General features: G+C 43.0%; 1 protein-coding gene across 40 annotated transcripts in view; it reads left to right on the forward strand.

Moving 5' to 3' along the window:
* TTLL5 (tubulin tyrosine ligase like 5) overlaps positions 1 to 20,097 on the forward strand; it is a 279,806-nt gene that overhangs the window by 134,984 nt on the left and 124,725 nt on the right. For 37 of the 40 annotated variants that reach the window (XR_004620456.1, XR_004620449.1, XR_004620448.1 and 34 more), the window contains one exon: positions 7,710 to 7,864. Coding sequence is in view for 31 of the 40 variants with exons in the window: in XM_034643119.1 (XP_034499010.1) it covers positions 7,710 to 7,864 (155 nt within the window). In the remaining 9 variants the exon portion in view is untranslated. Of the gene's footprint in view, positions 1 to 3,609; positions 3,657 to 4,919; positions 4,966 to 7,709; positions 7,865 to 12,576; positions 12,664 to 20,097 lie in introns of those variants that run through there. The other 3 variants (XR_004620457.1, XM_034643121.1, XM_034643122.1) reach the window with 3 other exon arrangements.

Here is a 20,097-nt window from a genome sequence, read left to right on the forward strand (position 1 = left end):
AGCTTAGGAGGGAAGTGAGAGGAGCCCAGCAATGGTGTATCCTGCATCCCACACTTGGTACCTCTCACTTGACTGCCGTGGCTCTCCACAAGTCTTAATTTTCCTTAATAGCCCCTTTCACCCCACCCCACGGAAACAGCACTAGATTTCTCTACCTACACCACAATTCTGACATAGCACTACTCTATCAGAACCCTTGAGCAAGCTTACTGTTATGTCTTAGGTCAAGAGCAGAATCTTTAGTGTGGCATTCAGGGATCCCACTGAGCCATTTTTCTTTCTTTTCCTATCTTTTATCATTCTGAGCTTTAGCGAGATTAGACTGCTTCCTGTTTTTCAGTTATTCTTCCTGCTTATCTGTCTCTGCATTTTTACTTATAATTTTTTGCTCTAGGAACCACCACCACCCTGCTCCCGTCAGAAATCCTCCTCCTGGGGCGCCTGGGTGGCATAGCGGTTAAGCGTCTGCCTTAGGCTCAGGGCGTGATCCTGGCGTTATGGGATCGAGCCCCACATCAGGCTCCTCTGTTATGAGCCTGCTCCTTCCTCTCCCACTCCCCCTGCTTGTGTTCCCTCTCTCACTGGCTGTCTCTATCTCTGTCGAATAAATAAATAAAATCTTAAAAAAAAAAAAAAAAAAGAAATCCTCCTCCTATCCTTTAGGCCCAGCTCAGAGGTCTTCTTGGAATTTCCTTCACTTTTTTATTAGGGCATTATCTCTTTCTAGAGGCCTTAACTATTGCTATCTGTCTAGGTGTCTTGTCTCACTTACTAGATTACCAGTTCCCTCATGGCTTGAGGGCAGGGGCCACATTTTAATCTGTGTATCCCTTTAGGATTTTTTAAAATTTGTTTTAATTCAGTTAATTGATATATAGTGTGTTATTAGTTTCAGAGGTAGAGTTCAGTGATTCGTTAGTCTTATCTAACACTCAGTGCTCATTACATCCTGTGCCTTCCTTAATGCCCATCACTCAGTTACCCCATCCCCCCACTCCCCTCCCTATACCCTTGGGCTCTTACCTGAGGCCTTGTTTATGGTAGGCAATGCAGTGGATGTTTATTGGATTATCTCTGAGGTTTGGACTTCTTTTGAGCATTGAGGTGTGCAGCTTTTCTAGAGCGTGCCAACTACAGCTACAGTGATCTAGTTAGGCCTGGCCCTGGATCCTCTTTGGATACCAAAAAGTTATGTATCTGGGTGGGTGGTGGGTATATTCTGGGAAGCCATCAGGGCAATGCCATCATATTTTAATTATAGCACTGGCAGCAGCACTCCTTTTAGCAAACAGCAGTAACAAGCAGTAATACTTGGGCGGGCCAGCCGCCGGAAATTGGCCTCCCTCTCTGTGTTTCTCCTACCCGCTTTTCAATCCATCACCTGTATTTATTCCCGCTGTAATTTAAACACCTGTCTAGATGGAATGCGTGCAATGTGTCCTTACCCCACACATTCAGATATTTGCTCACCTGCCTTATTCGGAAGGCTGGTTCTAAAATAAACAACGTTTTGGTATTAAAAGAAAAAAATGCACTGAGGTCACTGTGGCAATGGACATGAAGAAGGGAACGGGAGTGGAACCTCTGGGTACACTGCTCCAGGAGAGTGGGAGCAGAGGAGGAGGAGGACAGCAAGGGGTGAAGCATTTGCCTAAGGCTTATTAGGCAGTGGGATCCTGTGACTAGATTTTCCCACAGGCAGTCATTCACTTAGCTGACCAGCTCGACAAAGGCAGGGGTGGAAGAATATTCAACAAGTTCATTGTTTTTAGGCTTAAATGTCTTGGTTATTTTTTAATGACCACTGTTTCTCAAGGCAGCATTAGAAGTAGACTCAGAGTTTTCTGAACCTTGTTCTAAACCATTTTATCCACCTTTGCATCCTTGGCAAATTGAATGATTATTCATGTCAACATTTGAGCATCAGGACAACATTGAGAAACAGTAAAATCTTAAATTTCCTGATGGAATTATCTTCTCTACTCCTTCCCCTTGGGTGTTTTATATGTTACTCTTCACAAGATCCCCTGAGCTTTGTGCAGGAGAACCTTTGAATCCTCTTTCCTTTTCCACCATCTCCTGTAATAAGTCCTTCCTGGACATTAACTTGCACGTGAATTACCCGTGGATCTTGTCAAATGCAGATTTCCTGCCCTGGGGCTGAGACTGGCTTAGAGCCTGCGTGTTTATCAGGCTCCCAGGGATCGCAGATGCTGCTGGTCCACGGATGGAACTGTTAAATTCAAGGTTCTGGGGCAAGGCAGTGGGAGTAACACAGTGCCTAGAAACTACAAGGTTGGGGGATTTTGTATCAGGGTGACCCAGAATTGAAACTAGGGGGTGACATGTGACAATTATTTGTTCTTGGGCAAGTCATTTTGCCTCTCAACCCCAATTTCCCCATCTATAAATGAGGGCAATAATTCTACCTAACAGAGTTATCTTGAAGATTAAATGAGTTTATATATAAACACACACGTAGAACAACGCCTGGCAAAAATTAAGTGCTTCTTAAATTGAGCTATCATTAGTGCTAATAATATGACTTTGTTGTTACTGTTAGTTACTGTAGTGAACCTGAAAGGTTTTGTATTTTTATAAAAATTAAATAAGATAGGATGTTTTAGAGGTCCAAACACAGCCTTACACAGTTCTTATAGATGTGTACTATTTCTCACACAAAAAGATATTGATATCCATTATCAGCAAGGTATGTTTTTTTGTCATAGTTTCAGAAATTTAAATGGGTTTTAAACTATCCCACCTGTCTCCCAGATTGTTGTGACCAATGGCACGAATTCATGAATTGGCCAGCCTAGATTTAGTAGCAGAGACTCTGGTTTTTGACCCGGAGAAGCCACCTGGCCCAGTGGCTACAATCTCCACCTCATAGCCTAATATTCCTAACAAAAAATGATGAGCTATCTCTTTTGTTACTGGTGCTGTGTCTTTATGTGCTGTAATTCTGTCCTTCTTTAAAATTCTTTACCATGAAATGTTCATCGTTATTGAAAATCAGATATATGTATGCCATTTTCCACTTTCTCTTCATCTGATGAAACTTTGTTTACCTGGAGAAATATAGATGGCCAGAGAAGCAGATGCAGCCTGGTGACAGCCGTATTCATCATCCTTCTGTCCTGTTAGGGAGGACCCCCAGCTGTGAAGCCTAACTGGCTTATAGAGTTTAAGGCCTGGCCCAATGCTGGGAGATTTACCCTGCCCTTAGATCTTCCCTAGTCAAGGCAAGGTGCTTCTAGGGCCACAGTTGATGCTTGGGTCCATTTTAATTCAGTGGCTCCTTCTGCCCATCCTAGAAAAAAAACTGGGATACTGAAAGGAAGAACCAGAGGCTTTCTTAAGTCATTTAATCTAGAAATGATTTGCTTGGGCCAAAGTCTAGCAAGGCATAAGTCTGTACACATAAGATTCAGCCAGATCTGGTTGAGGCTTCAGAGCCTTCAGAGCCGTGTGGCTATCACTACTGTATTAGGTGATCCAGATTATAGAACATTTTCATCATCACAATACATTCTGTTGGATTGTACTGTTCTAGAACAGGGGTTGAAAATAGTTTCATCTTCTTTGTCACTTCTGATTGATTGGCAGTGGCTGTCTGGAGGACTGTGTAAAGAAGATTCTGAGGCCACATCTAAGTGAGTCCTAAATTGTTTGATTATTTACTAGCAACGTACGTCCTTGGAAGACTGAGCTGGGTGGGTGGGGGTAGTTGTGGCATAGGTCCTGGGTGTCTTCTAGACAAAACCACAAAAGTAAGAATAGAATAATTAAAATAGAGGGTCAGTTGTTATTATTTAAGGAGACAGTTTATATTTTTAGCAGGAATCCTTTGGAAAGAAAGATGAGAAGCTTTAAGAGTTTTGTTATTCTTTATATAAATCTCTCATTTAAGTAGTGGTCCCTTTTGCTATTTTCAAAATAAATTAACAATGATGCTTTGCTTTTGTGTAAAAAGAAATCACAATAGCTACCATTTTTTGGTTTATCCATGAAATAAGGAATTGATATTACATGTAAAAACAAAACCCACCAGGAATCTAAAATTAGTTTCATGTTCCTACCACCTTTTACTGTACCTGCTAAGAAACAGAACTGATTGAGGATGGCTTTTCCCCCCACTTCCTTAATATGCTCTGGTGAAGGATATTAGCATGCATGTTGTTAACAAATGGGGAATAAAATTTAAGGCAAAGAAGGAAAAGCTGCTATAGTTTGGTATGATCAATTCCTGGATAGTCACTGTTGTCAGAATTTGAGGTATCTAATTATATTTTCAAAAACCACTAATAATTAAGGATAATTGAGGATAACTGGGACTGTTTCCTACTAGTTTTAAAACTAGAAAATAGATTTTTTTTAAGATTTTATTTATTTGTCAGAGAGAGAGAGAGAAAGCACAAGCAGAGGGAGGAGCAGCTTCCCTGGTAAGCAAGGAGCCCGATGTGGGACTTGATCCCAGGACCCTGGGGTCATGACCTGAGCCAGAGGCAGATGCTTAACCAACTGAGCCACCCAGGCGTCCCTAGAAAATGGATTTTAAAACAAGAGTACCAGTTCTGCAACTGTTATGTAACCTTGAGCAAATCAATTACTATAAACCCTCTGAGCCTTGGTTTCTCCATCTCTGAAAGGGAGTATAACAGTATCTGCTTCCATGAGTAATGGGTAAGGAGTGAGATATGAAACCTCACTTACAAGTGCTTGACATTACTACTGCAAGGGCTCATATGTTAAACCATGTTATTTGGGAAAAGTATACCACGTGCACTTGGAGGAGAACTTCCCTGTTCTCATCTTGGCCCTGCACTTTGTAGGTATTTTTAGTGCAATTGTGAGTTTTGTGCAATTGCTTACCCTTTGAGTTATCTAATTTTAGTTTCCTCTTTTGTAAAATGGAGGTAACAGCAGAACCTGCTTCAGAGGGCTTGCTCAAGATTACACGAGATAATGCACATCAAGACCAAGGACATCTGATACATGGCACATGGTGAACATTCAGTAACTTAGCTCTTATGATGAAAATGATGATGTTTAAAATAGGGGTGGCCTTGCCAAAAGAGAGAAGATTCAACAAATCTGATATTTCTTTTCCTTCCCATTCACTAATCTCTAAGCTATACAGTTTATACTAAACATGGTAAAGTGTGTACATTTTGTTTATTTTATTGCTGTTCCACTATAAATTATTAATAAGCCTCTTTTATTAGGGTTTTGGCACATTGACAGAGGCAGTAATTGGAGAAGCTGTTAGTTATCATAAAGACCTTTCTCACTCTGTAGTGTTTTTATAAGCTGCAAGCTCATGTCTAATTTGAAAGGCCTGATGTTTAAGGCCAGGGAGCAGGGCAGGAAGGAAGAAGGCTCAGTGTGGGGCAGGAGTGAATTCAGTCCTACGGGGAACTGTTTGCCTGTCTGACCTCCATTGCCCCTGAGGTGCAGGAGGAAGGCAAGGCTCTTCAAAGACTCCAGGGACCAGAGAATACTAGCATGACCTGCCCCAGTATCTTCCCTCCCCACCCTTTCTTTAGTCCCTGTGCATCTTCTACCCCTGATAGCAGCAGAAGGGAGTCAGAAATGATAAGCCAAGGTTGGCTTCTGTGGCTTCTTCTAAAGGCAGGCCCACACTGCAGGGCGCAGCCCCAGTATCCTATAGCCCAGCCTCCACAAGCACCAGGAACTATGGAAAATGCTTTCTTCCCCAGAAGAATATTTGAGTCTTTTGACGTGAAGACCTAGTTCTGGGCTGTTTTCACGTACTGAGTCTTCTAATTAGGGATTGCCAAAAATGGTTTATGTTTCTTTCAGAATTTTGGGGTGAGGGGCGCCTGGGTGGCTCAGTCGGTTAAGCATCTGCCTTTTGCTCAGGTCATGATCTCAGGGTCCTGGGATCAAGCCCTGAGTCAGGCTCTCTGCTCAGTGGGGGGGTCTGCTTCTCCCTCTCCCTCTGCCCCTCCCCCTGCTCTGCTCATGCTTGCTCTCTCACTCTCTCATAAATAAATAAATAAACTAAAAAAAAAAAAAAGAATTTTCAGATGAAAAAAACATAACAACACTCCAGAATTCTATTTGGAAATGTCAAAATTACTGGGTTCTTAGGACATTTTTCTAGGAGAACACTTTTCCTGGAATGTCCATCTCCCTGTGCCACTTGTCTCTGGCATCTTACACCCAACACCCTGCATTCGGCTCTGTGCCCTCCCTCTCTTCAGCATCTTCTCCGTGTGCAACTGATTTTGAAATGTTCTTCCAAGCATCCTTTCTTTTCTGACTTCATTCTCATTGCACAGGTTTTAAGCTCACCTAGCATCTGTACGTCTCATAATAACTTACGTTTTCTTTTTTGGATGATAAAAGTGATCCAAGCCCTTCATGAGTATGTATGTGTGTGTGCGTGTGTTGAAGGAAATTTGGATCTGCTTTCTGTAGTTTCATAGGGTGATTTTTTTTTTTTTTTTGCTTTAACTTGAGGTATCAGCATGGTCTATATCGTTAAGAATTCTACGAAAAATTGTGACGAATACATAATATTCCCTCATATGGACAGAGCAGAATTTACTTAACACCAATAGCCATTTTGATCTTCCCATTTTCCAATATTAAAATCAATGCATGTTTTCAAAATCTGTTCACAGTATAGTGTCATGAGTAAGAAGATGGGCTTTGGAGTTCCAAAGACCGTGGTCCAGATTCTAGTTCGGCCGTTTGTTCCTAGGCCTCAGTTTCCTTCTTTGTAAATGGAGATTATAATGGTACTTACCAACAGAATTATGACTGTTTAAAATAGGATGTATATAATGTACTCATTTACATAGAGCTTCACACATTGTAAGTTCTGCTAAATAGTAACTGCAATTACAATAGTCACCATCGTTAATCATGGGCAATTTGTTTTAGTGTAGTTGCTAGAATTTAAATGGTAGTACAAATACTTTGATACCTTTAATAATATATTGCTAAATTCTGGAAAGATTCTACCAATTTACAGTCACATAAATAGTATAAGTATGTATCTAATATCACCCCTGGTCATTATTAGGTAGTATATTTTTTATTATTGTATATCCATGTATACACAAAAATGTTATCTTGTAATTTACATTTCTTTGATTACCAGTGGAAATGACTGGTTTTAAATGTTTAGTTGGCTAATTATATTCCTTTTTTGTAAATCATGTATTGGGGTACATGCCCATTTTTCTTTTGCCTGTGCATCTTTTTTCTAAATCAGTGAGTTATTTGTATGTCATAAGAATAATTATGATTATTTTTATGCATAACTAAAATTTATTGCGCATTTGGAACTTGCAGATGAGGAAACAAGGGCCAGAGAAGCTAAGTAGTTTGCCCAGTGTTTCAGACCCTTGCCTGGCACAGAGTAAATATGCAGCGAACTGTTGCTGTCTTTGTTACTAATTGTTGTATTTCACAGCACCTGGCACAGTCCAGCACTTTGCGCACAGTAGGGGCAGAACGCATACGCGGTAACTTACGTTGACACCAGCCACCCTCCCTTCTCCTCTGTGGTCTGCACAGAAGCCAGCCTTTAATGGGTGCCTTGGTCACAGCCCCTGTTTTAGCTCAGATGAATCAGCATCTCCTGAACTTGACTTGATTTTCTCCATCTGTTTTTAATGATACTTTTCTAAATCGCTGTAAAATCAGGTTATTTCCCCTCACTTCATTTCTAGGTAACAAACCTGAATTTGGCAAGTGGCGTCATAAACAGAAGCAGTGCTTCAACCCCCCCTACCCTTCGGCCTGTCATCAGTCCTAGTGGCCCGACATGGTCAATACAGTCAGACGCCCAAGCTCCTGAGAGCCACTCCACCCCTCCTGGAAGCAGGTACGTGAAGGGTCATGGAGCCAGCATTTGGGTCACAGAGACAGCCTGGGTCCGAAGAGAGCCATTCCCACCTTGCACTCCCTGCACTGACTCCCGGGGGACAGGTGCCTTTCTGCCTGTCCCAGTACTCTGGCATTTGAGTAGAGGGCCTCATTTTACTTGTAAGACGATTTGCAGGCAAATCAAAGGTGAAAGAAATTTCTGATACAATTCGGTAAGCTCACTTAGGGGTGAAAGAGGAAGAATTCATACTGTGTTCAATCCTTGTCTGTAGTCCACATTTCATGTTTTGACTTTGGACATTTTCTCCTTGTCTCCTCATTCTTGTTTATACCTTGTACTGCATTGCAGTTCAGTAACTTTGGACTCTTCTTTTGGAAGGACATATTTGTTTTTTATGTTTTCATCTAGGCTATATAATTAAACAGCCCCCCTGGACAGTGCTCATTTGGGAAGTGGGAAGGAAATTTCCTTTATGTAGTTGGGTCAAGTGGCAGAGGATAAAATCCAAATAGATTCTGGCCATAAAGTAAGCAGCTTCTGAATTAAAAAAAGAAGCCACTGTGGTGAATTCTAGTCTCGATCCATATTTTAAGTCCCCTATCAAAAAAAAAAAAAAAGTAAGAAATGGATTCCCAGTACATCTTGCATTAGCGGCTGTTAAAAATGGGTTTAATTGCATCTGTCCCTGAGTGAAGTGAGCTAGAGAGGAATGTGACTGTTACGATGAAGTATTCTGTTCACTCCAAATAAAGATAATTGTTCCCTCCAAATAAAGAAGCTCTGCCACAGATGTCCCACTGAGTCCCGTCCCCCCCACCCCACCCAGTGCCAGCACTTTCAGCCTCTGCCAGCTGGCCAGCTCTTAGCATCCTGCCTTGCCTCGTGGTTGCGAAGGGTGACCAAAGACTTGGGCATGAAGGAAATACCTACTTGCTGCTGAGGTATCTGTTGGTGTGAGAATTATTACTGAAGGAACTAATTTGGGAAGCAGAGACTCTGCTCAGGAAGCAACATGAACATAAGCACATTGCATCATGCCTGAGTACAGTGTCTTTCATACCAGTAATCGTTGTGGTCAAGGGTGAAAAGAATCATCTTAACTGAGAGTTACAAAGAGTTGAAGACCGAGAGGCAGGACTGTTTCAGACAGGACATCCTCCCACGAAGTTCTCTTCGCAGAAGTCTGTCATTTGGTGATTTACAGTCTACAGAATAACCACATTCCTAAAACATAAGTCGTAAAAAAGAATTCTGTTTATACCATAGAGCCTTATTTTCCATATAAAATATTTCCAAATACTCCGTTTTCATTTTACAATCAGAGCCTTGTTTCTATGGAAAACATGTTCCCTGCAATCTTGGGTATATTATCTGCCTGTATGACAAGGCTGTAACCATTTTCCATACTATAAACAAAATGTCAAAACTCCACATTATGGCTGGGTTTTAGAGCCTTCTTTTGGTAGCACCTGTTTGGCAGTACTGAGACCCAGAAAGATGTGGGGATCCGTCCAGGTCAGAGCCCAGACGTACAGTCCAGCACTGTGAATGGCCTTCTCCTGGCCAGACTGTGCTTCTGAGCGGCAAGGAAATAGCATGTTATACCACAGACTTCAGAGCTCCTGGCACCAGAAAGTGGCCCCCTCAAAGTCCCCAGGCCTTTCCTCGTTTGGGTTAGTTGTACCCCAGGCAACCCTCTCGTCCCCTGCTCTTCAAGCTGAAGGGCCATTGTCAGGTCCCATTGCAGTCTAGGGTAGCCCAGAAAACCTTCCTCTGAGCCCAGGTGACCTCTGCTTGCTAGAACAGCCTGGAGGCTCAGGTTGTGGCATTCCCAGAGGTGTCCACCCTAAAGCAGTGCTAAGGGAATTCTCCAGGGTCCTTCCAGAGCTGGCTGTGACGTGGGCCGCAGCCAGACCTCCAATAGGCATTCTACGCAGTTACCATACCCCAATGGCTGTTTTTACCTGGGAAGTCACTGTTTTGTGGATAGTCTCTTGTTGTCCCTCTCTTAGTAGTGAGGGTGATTAAGTTCAGTGAGTATGGGATTAATAGCTTAGAGATCTGAGTTTTATTACTGGTTTTGACACTAAGTGACCCTAAACTATTCATTTAATCTTTTTATTGGGTAAGCATACTTACGTATAAACCGGCCTGTATTGAGAGCTTTTAGATTGCCCTTAAGTCACTTTGATCTCCCTGGAAGTGGGTGCTAAGTAAAGAAGACGTACTCTTACTAGTTCATCTACGATAGCAACAGTGGATTCCAGTGCCGATAAGCTCTGATAATTCACTAAACCAGGGGCTGACCTGTAAACAGTAACAAGACGTAAAGACTCCTTCACTGGCTGTGCTTTTCCCCTGCATATTGGAGGATTCAGTGACTTGGTAGCCACAGGAATGAAAACTGGTGACTCACGAGAACTCTGCAAATAGTGTTATTTTTCATTTCCCTGTGGTGTTGCTATTGTTCTCAGTTTTATGGATCACACAAGTTTTCACCAGACAACCTTGTTCTTCCCCCGCTGTTTTGAAACCACCCCAAATGCAGCCTCAGGGCTGTCGTCTCCCATTGGGTCAGTGTGAGCTCAGCCCAGCTCCTCAAATCCCTTGGTTCCTCTGGTCTGTCTGGAGTCCCTGTTCAGGCTTTGTTGTGGGAGAGGAAGGCAAAGAGCCCACGACTTGCCCAGACAGTCTGAGGCCTGGCCGTGTAGCTTGCAGTTCCCTAGACACTCTAGAGCTGGGCTTGGCCAGCCATTCCTCTGTTGTTACTTTTCAGAGGTAATAAGTGAGATTAATTGCAGGCCATTCTCCAGAAGAGAAAGTAGTCAGGGCCAAAATCAGTCACATGTCGAGAAGCCTGAGGTGTACCTCTAAGCAAGGTCGATTTAGAATTCTACAATAGGGCCTCCAGGATGCACGTACCAAGTGTTCATGACCTCTTTTTTCTTAAAGGGATCAGTTTCGCTTTTTAGATGTGGATACCTGGGTATCTAAGCTTTTCTTCAGCCAATGAGATGGGTAGGATTTTTCAGGCTGCTTTTAACCATACATTTTCTGGGCCCTTGGGGCGTTGTTAGGGGCTGGAAGCCATAAGCAGAGGTATGGCCTCAGTACTGCCAGCCTGGCCTGGAGTTGGACCATGTCAGGGAGGGGCATTTTCTAGGTGCGGAGCGCTCAGCGGGCTCACAGTGCATCTTTCTTTGTGAGACCTGGAAGGGTTACTGTAAAGTCTTGGCTGCTGCTTGGAATGATTTGGGAAGGACAGGGCCTCAGACGGCTTGGCAGGAACCTGAGGCCCTGTTTTTTTCCAGTCCAACCCTTCCTTGTGGATCGAGCTGTCAGGGAATCCCACGAATGTCTGGCTTCTGCCCCTTTGTATGTTTTTCCAGCATCTGTCATTGAATTATTTTTATCCATCTCTGGCTTTTTCACACATGCAACCTGGGGATTTGTCTGTTCCTCGATATTAAAGGTGGGGGAGGTTGAAAGCCAAGCCATGAGTTTGTTCCTCCTTTTTGTGACAGGGCAAGACATCATGGGCTTGGGGTGCTTGGCCTGGCTGGCCCCCTCTCCAGAGAATAGCACAGGGGAACGGGGTACAATGAAGCGCCAAATCTTAGAAATTGGGGTGTATTTCACGTCACTGTGTCCGTCTGCCCTCTCACTCTCTGGAACTAAATTATAAAGTGTCTGATACCCTACTTTACATAATTTTTAGGAACAAGTTTTTCAGAGATTTTGATTCTAGTTTAGCTAATACTTTTCTCCCTTCCTTCAGATTATTTCTTACAAATGTTGCCTGAGAGTCAGGTCTCTTTCCCACCTTTTCATTCTTAATCCTCAGAAATACCGAGTTTGTTGTTGTTGTTTTTAAATAAGTCATACTCATTTTCCATGTGTGAGGCATTAGGATAGGTGCTGGGGAGTCATGATAAATAAAACAGGGTAGTGCCTGATCTCACAGAGCTTATGGTCAGTGATATAGCTTTCATGTTCTCAGCATAGTCCTGAGTGCTGGGTAGGGTCTAAAAGATTTGGAGGACATGGTTTTTGATCACTAAGAGGTTACTATTTAGCAGAGAAAAGGAGCCGTATACACATGAAACAATTACAGAGTAGTGTCCAGTGGGATATAGCCAAAGATTTAAATTTTATAGCACAGGCAATTAGAAGAAAAGATACCAAGAGGAGTGTGTAAGGATTTAAAACTGTCACCTGCTACAACATAGGTGAACCTTGAGGACATTATGTTGAGTGAAATAAGCATATCACAAAAGGACAAATACTGTATCATTCCATTCATATGAAATGTCTAACATCGTCCAAATCGTAGAAACAGAAAGTAGAAAGCTGGTTGCCAGGGGCTGCAGGGAGAGGGGAGAGGGAATTAGTATTTAATAGCTACAGAGTTTCAGTTTCGCAAGATGAAAAAGTTCTAGAGATCTGTTGCACAACGGTGTGAATATACTTAACAGTAGTGAGCTGTACACACAGAAATGGTTAGATGGTACATTTAAACTTAGGTGTTTTTTACTACAATAAAAAAGAGTATTGTAAGGGCTTAAAGAGAGCCCCATAGTTCCACAAAAATTGTATTTAGTGACTAAAATGACAAAGTTTTGCTCCTGTCCTCTGCCTCTGTAGGGCAATTATCCAGAGCCTCGTCCTTGAAACGCTTCTGTTTCCTTAAGAGTGTGTTAACTTTATAGGAAAGGGGGCCGTTGACCCCTATGAAGATGGCATGATGTAATAGAAAGAGAAGAAACTGTTGAGCGGACAGACCTGGATGTCCCTTAGTAAGTATGTGACCTCGGGCAAGTTACGTTGCTTCTCTGGGCCACAATTTTCCCATCTGCTTAGATATGCAAATAATACCTACCTCATGAAGGTGTTACAAGATTTAATTGAGTAGTGTATGTGAAATGAAAGGATCCAGTTTAGTACCTGGTTTTGGTGTAGGTTGTCGATAACATTTCATTTTCTTTCGCAAAAGAAAAAAAGTTAAAATTGGACTTGCTTGGGGGTGCCTGGGTGGCTCAGTCGTTAAGCATCTGCCTTCGGCTCAGGGCATGATCCCGGAGTCCTGGGATTGAGCCCCACATCAGGCTCCTCCGCTGGGAGCCTGCTTCTTCCTCTCCCACTCCCCCTGCCTGTGTTCCGTCTCTCGCTGGCTATGTCTCTCTCTCTGTCAAATAAATAAATAAAATCTTTAAAAAAAAAAATTGGACTTGCTTGGGATAGGGTATTGCTACCCCCTTGGGTTAGTATCTAGTACAGAGGGAACTGGCCATCACCTGCAGAGAGTGTGCTCCTCGGGCTGGATCACAGAGCTGTGGCCTTTCCAGCTGAGGAAGGGAAAGCGTCAGAGTGGGGCCAACAGGAGACTCTTCCTTTTTCTCTGACCCCTTTGTTGAAGGGTGACTTCTTTCTACTCACCAGGCCCTTCCTTTCTGCTATCTTCTTTTGAATGTTGAAATTTCCACTGCAGCTCGATGTTCCAGCCAGTAAACACTCATATTTTCCATCTATCCTGGGGGTCGAGCTTTGGGAGAGCTTTTCTCTGGAGGAGTTTGGAGCTTATAATTTTGTACTTTATACTGTTATATAAACAACACTCTCTAGCCAAAGAGCACAATCACAAAAAGAAACCACTTTTGGGGGGGCCTAAAAAAAAAAAAAGCTCTTTCATGTTCAGAGTTCTGTAGAAGTGATATTTCACTTCTTATTCTCCTTCCTTCTTTCCCATAAAATAAAGTTAACCTGACTTTCCTCCTCCTGAGTCTTAGCGCTCACCATTCCTTCCCCTTGAGTAAAATGTTTCTTCAGCACACGAGCGATAAAGGCCCATGCTTCTATCTCGAATTCCTCTGCTTCTTTTCTCACTCCACCAGACACATAACCTCTCAAGGGTTATGCTCTGTGTCAGTTCAAGCTCTGTGACAGATTCCACAGCTCCTCCACCGAGAGAGCGGAGTGCCATAGGTGTTTGTGCCAAGGCCAGAATGATTGGGCTTCTGCCTATTGAAGGAATGTGGGTGAACCTAGGAAATGTGTCAGAGATCGCTGGCTGGACATCATAGCAGAGCCGGGGCAAAGTATGTGTGGGAATGTTTGGGCCTAGTATCAGGAGTGAAAGAAGTAGATCTTTCCTTATCTGCAAGCCAAAATGCAGCTTGCTTTGTGGTGTGCCAGTGTAGTGTTTTTTCAGTTTGGTGTGCTTCCTCCCTCACCCGCCAAAATACCAAAGAGAAACCAGCTTACATTTCCTTAGGATTAACACATAGGCACACGCGTACACTTGCACGCACCTGTATGCACACACACAGTCATTGTCGGAGGCAAGACCCTGTCTTACTTGACTCTTCACTTTCAAATTTTATACCTATCCACAGTTGGTGATTATTTTGGCTTTAAGAGGCCTGAATGACAAAAGTCTATATATTAAATGAGACTCCTTTTCTAGAGTTAAGAAATTATATCAGAGTTTCCTAATTCATAATTCAGTTTAATTCTCACATGGTTTTTCTCTCATCTTTCATCTTTCTAAGTTAACTCTGTTTACCAGTTTTGGAAGAGCTTGGAAAGAATCAGAGTGGTGAAGAAACACTATCTTTCTGACTCTTTTAGAGAGACGTTGATGATCCAGTTTTATTTTTTATTTTTTAAAGATTTTATTTATTTATTTGACAGAGACACAGCCAGCGAGAGGGAACACAGCAGGGGGAGTGGAAGAGGAAGAAGCAGGTTCCCAGCAGAGCAGGGAGCCCCATGCGGGGCTTGATCCCAGGACCCTTGGTTCACGCCCTGGGCCGAAGGCAGATGCTTAACAACTCAGCCACCCAGGCGCCCCAATGATCCAGTTTTAAAGCTTACTGTTGACTCCATGAATTTTTATAAGGAAGACCAGGCAGCTTTCTGGAGCCTGTAGCTGAAGATGCCATCCTCCCTCCCACTCCTCTTTCTTTTTATTTTATTTTATTTGGAGGAAGGAGGGGCAGAGGGAGAGGGAGAGAGAGAGTCCCAAGCAGGCCCCACGCCCAATGTGGGGCTCGATCTCACAACCCTGAGACCATGACCTGAGCTGAAATCATGAGTCAGATGCTTAACTGACTAAGCCACCCAAGTGCCCCTCCCACTCTTCTTTTTGTTAAGACTTTCAGCATGTTACCAATTAAGTACAACTAAGAAATCATTGCTTTTTTAAATTTTTTTAAAGATTTTATTTGAGAGAGAGAGAGCGAGCATGGGGGGGGGGGAGCCCAACACGGGGCTCGATCCCAGGACCCCAGGAGCGTGACCTGAGCTGAAGGCAGATGCTTACCTGACTGAGCTACCCAGGCACCCCTGTTTTGTTTTGTTTTGTTTTGTTTTTTAAGTCCTAGGATTTAAGAGGCTAAAAGGAAAAAATTCCCTGTATCCGTGTTTTAATAAAAGAAAACAATAGACTGATAGTATCTGAAAAGGAGTAAAGATCCTCTCTTTCCTTGCAGCCACTTGGAGAAGCAGTTTTGGCAGAGGTTCTGGTTTGAATATAGGTTCTTGATAATTCTTAGTTTCCTTTCCAGAAAAGAAAGAAACGTAAAGTTAGACTTGCTGAGGACATGATATTCCTATGTACACAGTAGGGAAAATAGGTATACCTAATCATAACACTGAGATTTACACGATTTATTTTTATTGTGAAGTCAGTATCCATAAATTAAAATTTTGATTGCAAACCATGAAAATGCTTCTAAAGAGAGATACCTAAGAGAAGCTAAGCTTAAAAGGGCATTCAAATATGGAGCCAAATATTCTTTGGGAGACACAAGGAAAGCTGGAGGTGGGAGAGAGGCAGTGTATGAGAGCCTAGGAATTCAAAATGTCACATCATATGGCAAGCCCCCTGCGTTCGTAATAAGTAACAGTAGAACTCTTGTCTTAATTGGACCATTCTTCGGCTTCAGACGCAGTAAAGGGATGTTTTTGGCTTTCATGAATTATCAGGCTAAGACTTGGATTAATTTGGCTTCAAAGCCAATAATCAATACCATGTTTGGCCTGGTTCTTAAAAATAAATTTTACTATCTTTCCGTGATGAAAATGAAATATGGGTACATCTCAGTAATGTGACTATAATCAAGAAGGATTTAGATGAGAAAAGCAGGCTTTCTGGCATAGCAGGTAAGGAAACCGTAAAGGGGGTTAATAAATGGGATGTACTTAAAGGCTAGAGGAAATCAAATTATGTTCTTCTGAAACTTTGCACCAAGGAAAATTGAGTAGATGAAACAATCTGTCTGTATTATTAGTGTTCTCAAATACCTTGCTTAGCTACATGAACCCAATGCATTTGGAATACCAGCCCCCAAACGAAGAGTTTTGTTACCTTCTTCACCAAATCATCAATATATTGAAATATTTGAAAAAGAAGAAAGGTGAAATTGGCATTAAATAGCATCCCAGATGAGAAATGGTATCATCTGGTAGTTGTTAAAACAGTGTTACCCCCAAAAAGTTAACGCGCATTTACCGAGTATCTCCTAAACACAAGACACTGGGCTGAGCTCTGAAGGAGGTATTAGACAGGGTCTCTGTTCTCAAGGAGGAAAATTAATAGTCCTATCAATGCAAGGACTGACACAATATGTGCTTAGTTGTCCAAGAAGAGGATTGTCCTGTAGGTACGAGTTCAGAGGAGAAACTGATCACCAGCTAGAGAAGCTGGCACAAGGTCCCTGGAAAGGAGAGGGGCATCAGCTGAATCTGGAAGGGCAGATGGGGCACGGAAGGGCAAAGAGGCTAATTGTAATAAATTAAGAGATAATTGCACATTTACTTTGTGCTCAACACTATTCGAGGATCAAAGTAATGTGATCCACACTCCTGCTAAGTTAGAGGTGACAGTTCAGCAGGGTGGTTGGTGTAGAGAATACTGCGCTAAATGTGTATTTACTTTTTGCACGTAAAATGCAAAGTGAGTGATTGGAAGAGGGCACATGGGTTCAGATGAGTCACAGTTCAGGAAAGGTACTGAAGACAGGTGGAAAGAGTACCCTGCAGAGGAAGGGTTTAAGGTAGAGTGTAAATTCAGTCCTAGACTATATGTAGGCTACAGACAGGTGAAGGACAGGAGGGGGGGAAGACCTGTAGTGGGCAAGGTGGTTGTAAGCATTTTCAAGAGACAGGGAATGGGAACCAGTCTGCCTGAAGCAGAGTGTTTCTGTTTGAAACACCATGCATTGGTCAGAGCACTTAGTGAGTTTTGAGTGATGAAAACTGAAATCAAGCCGGCTGTACTGTGCAGAAGATTTTTCAGTTTGTATGACCAGAAAGTCTTGAAGTCGGTGTTGGGAGCTTAGGAAGCATCATGAATCATAGTTCCCGCTGTCTTCCAGTTCACAGCTAAAGGTGAAATAGAGGGAAAAAATCAGAGAGCAAAATACTGGCTTTATTATTGAGAAGGATAAATCGGAGGAGATAACCTCTGAATATGGCACAGTTGGGCTTCAACTTCTCAAGTCTACATCTTTCTAACTTGTTTGATTTAATCTAAAGATTTTCTTTGTTGGTAATTTCTCTGATAATTAAAAATTTTAAGGAAGAAATAAAAAGACCTAATGCGCCATGGTCTTAAAAATGAAAAGAAAAACAAAACTTGGCCTGATTTCCAAAACGCACACCTGCATATGGTCCCAAACTTTCCGGTATTATTCCAGTATTATTTCTCTCTACATGTTCAGTTCCAGCCAGTGATCAGAAATAAGCCTCGTGTATTTGCCCTCAGCGCTTCTGTGCGTATGCCACTCCATAGCCCTCCCCCTAGTAGTTTACTCTCTTCTTACTGTCACTCCTTCAACAGAAGCGTAAGTTGTCTTATTACTATCGGATCCCAGCGCCTTGGTGAGCAGTAGGCCCTTAAAAATAAGAACATTTATGAAATGAATGTTTAAGGCGTTAGACGCAAAGGAATGAGTGGATGGACACCCTGCCCCTCACCTGCATCTGCACACGTCCACACCCTGTTCTACAGCATAGCATTTCTGCAGTCTTCCTTGTTCCTCTAGCAATGCCATTAGGATTTCTCTTCCTTCTCTTCCCTTCTCACCCACTGGACTCCTGTTCCGAAAAGCTATAATTCAGAGGAAGCTCGGGCTAAGTGCTCAATTTTAATTTCTAGAGAACGGAGATGTGGGGCCCTTCTCATCCTAGTGCACTGAACGGTAGGAAAAAAAAGCCCTGCCTAGTTCCTCCATTGAACTTAAAGCTCAAAACACCCACTCCCGCCCTGCCTTTCCCTTGTCATCAGGTCTTTATTGCTTCAGTTCTTTTATGTTATCCAAAAATTAAAAGTGCCCTACAAGCAAGAGGTCCTCTTTCATCTGGGGGGTAGAGGCAGATATGGAAGAGGAAAAGGCAGAGAACTTTTCCCCCCCATCCTTCTCCCCACCCCACCTAACCCACAGGAGTCTTAAGAGCCACTCCTAGAAGATCGTGCAAGTGGAAGGGTATCCACTATCTCGGACAGCCCAGGATGGGATAGTTATCTCTTTCCTCCAGCCTTTTCGCATTGGTTGCCTAATAAGTTATCGTGTGTACTGAATGTATGTTTTGTGATGTTCAGCTTTTTGGTGTTCTTTACAGTGGTTCCTCTCTTACTGTCCTTCATTTGATAGACTTACTGGCATTCCCTACTTGAGTGGTTGGTATGGCCGAGGCATAATGTGGGGCCACCGTCTCCCTACTGCACGTTCAAGTATCATTTCTTTATCTCTGCTATGACACTTGCCACTCCTCCTTATATTCTGGTTCTTTGTATATTTGTCTTACCTGTCATATTAGATTGTAAGCTTTCTGAGGGCAGACGTCAAGTCTTAGATAATTTTGCATCCTTAGGTAACCTACACAAAGTCTACAGTAAACTTTTGGTGAATAAGCAGCTACATCAGTGCTGTCTAATGTGGTAGCCGCAGCCAGGTGTGCATCTTTAAATTTAAATTAATGATAAGTAAATAACGTGAACAAATCAGGTGCTCAGTCATTAAGCCCCATTTTCACAGGCTCATGGCTTCTTTATTAGGTAGCCCATGACTAGACGGCTGATGGCTGACGCAGAAGATGTGATAAAGACCCAAGCTTGGTCAGTGGATTAAAAAAATAAAAAGGAATGAGTTTCCAAGAAAGGCATAGTCTTGATTTTCCTCTTAGGCCCTTCTGTAGATGTCAAGCCTCTTTTGTTTAGATCTAGAGATTTACCACAGATGCTGTTCTTGAACTAATTTGTGGTGCTGGGAGGGGCATATCCTGATGCCTTGGGAGCCTCGAAAGCCCAGAGCTTCTGTATTACTAGTGTCTAACCAATCAGAGCTGGACCGACTGAGCGGAAGGGGATTTTTAAACAGATCCCAGCATTATCATTTTACTTTCTGAGATATGCCCATGGCTGAATATTGGGGAGAGGTCTTGTTTCCCTATGCTCACCCCACCCCCACCCCCCACCTGCTTGGCCGGCAGTTCTGACTTGGCTTATAGAGCCGCTATAGCCCTGGGGAACAGCCAAACATGCGGAAGCGGTTACGTGTACCAGCTCCCAGGGAAGCTGTGGCGAGCAGGGGGAGTGGGTGGGGTCCTGCCTGATGGCTTTTCAAAGAAGCCAGATCTTTGAAGTTTTGTTTTAGCAGCTGCCAGGTATGCTGCTTCAGCACTTTGCAGGCCCACTCACTCTGTTCCCATATCACATTTTCTCGTGACCGTATGTGCATCGTATACACAACGGAGCTTGAATGTTGGGAGGGTAAATACCAAACTGCAGAGCAAGTTGCTAAACACAAGCCTCTTGCTTTTTCTTCTTACGTGACTCTGCTGTGAAATAGCTACTTGAGTGCTCCCTTTTCCCTTTTTTTTTTTTTAAAGATTTTATTTATTTATTTGACAGAGAAAGAGACAGCCAGAGAGAGAGGGAACACAAGCAGGGGGCGTGGGAGAGAGAAGCAGGCTCACAGCGGAGGATCCTGATGTGGGGCTCGATCCCATAACGCCGGGATCACGCCCTGAGCCGAAGGCAGACGCTTAACCGCTGTGCCACCCAGGCGCCCCTCCCTTTTCCCTTTTCAGTGCTGACCCTTTCTGACCACCTGCCAAAGGAGAGGCAAACAGAATCCTCTTCTATTTTAGGAAAGTTGTAAGTTTCAAAAAACTAGAGGTCCTACATTCCTCTGATGGATTGGGTTATCACTCTGAGAATAGAACAT

The sequence above is a fragment of the Ailuropoda melanoleuca genome, chromosome 14 (genome assembly GCF_002007445.2).
Source record: "Ailuropoda melanoleuca isolate Jingjing chromosome 14, ASM200744v2, whole genome shotgun sequence".
Taxonomy (NCBI): domain Eukaryota; kingdom Metazoa; phylum Chordata; class Mammalia; order Carnivora; family Ursidae; genus Ailuropoda; species Ailuropoda melanoleuca.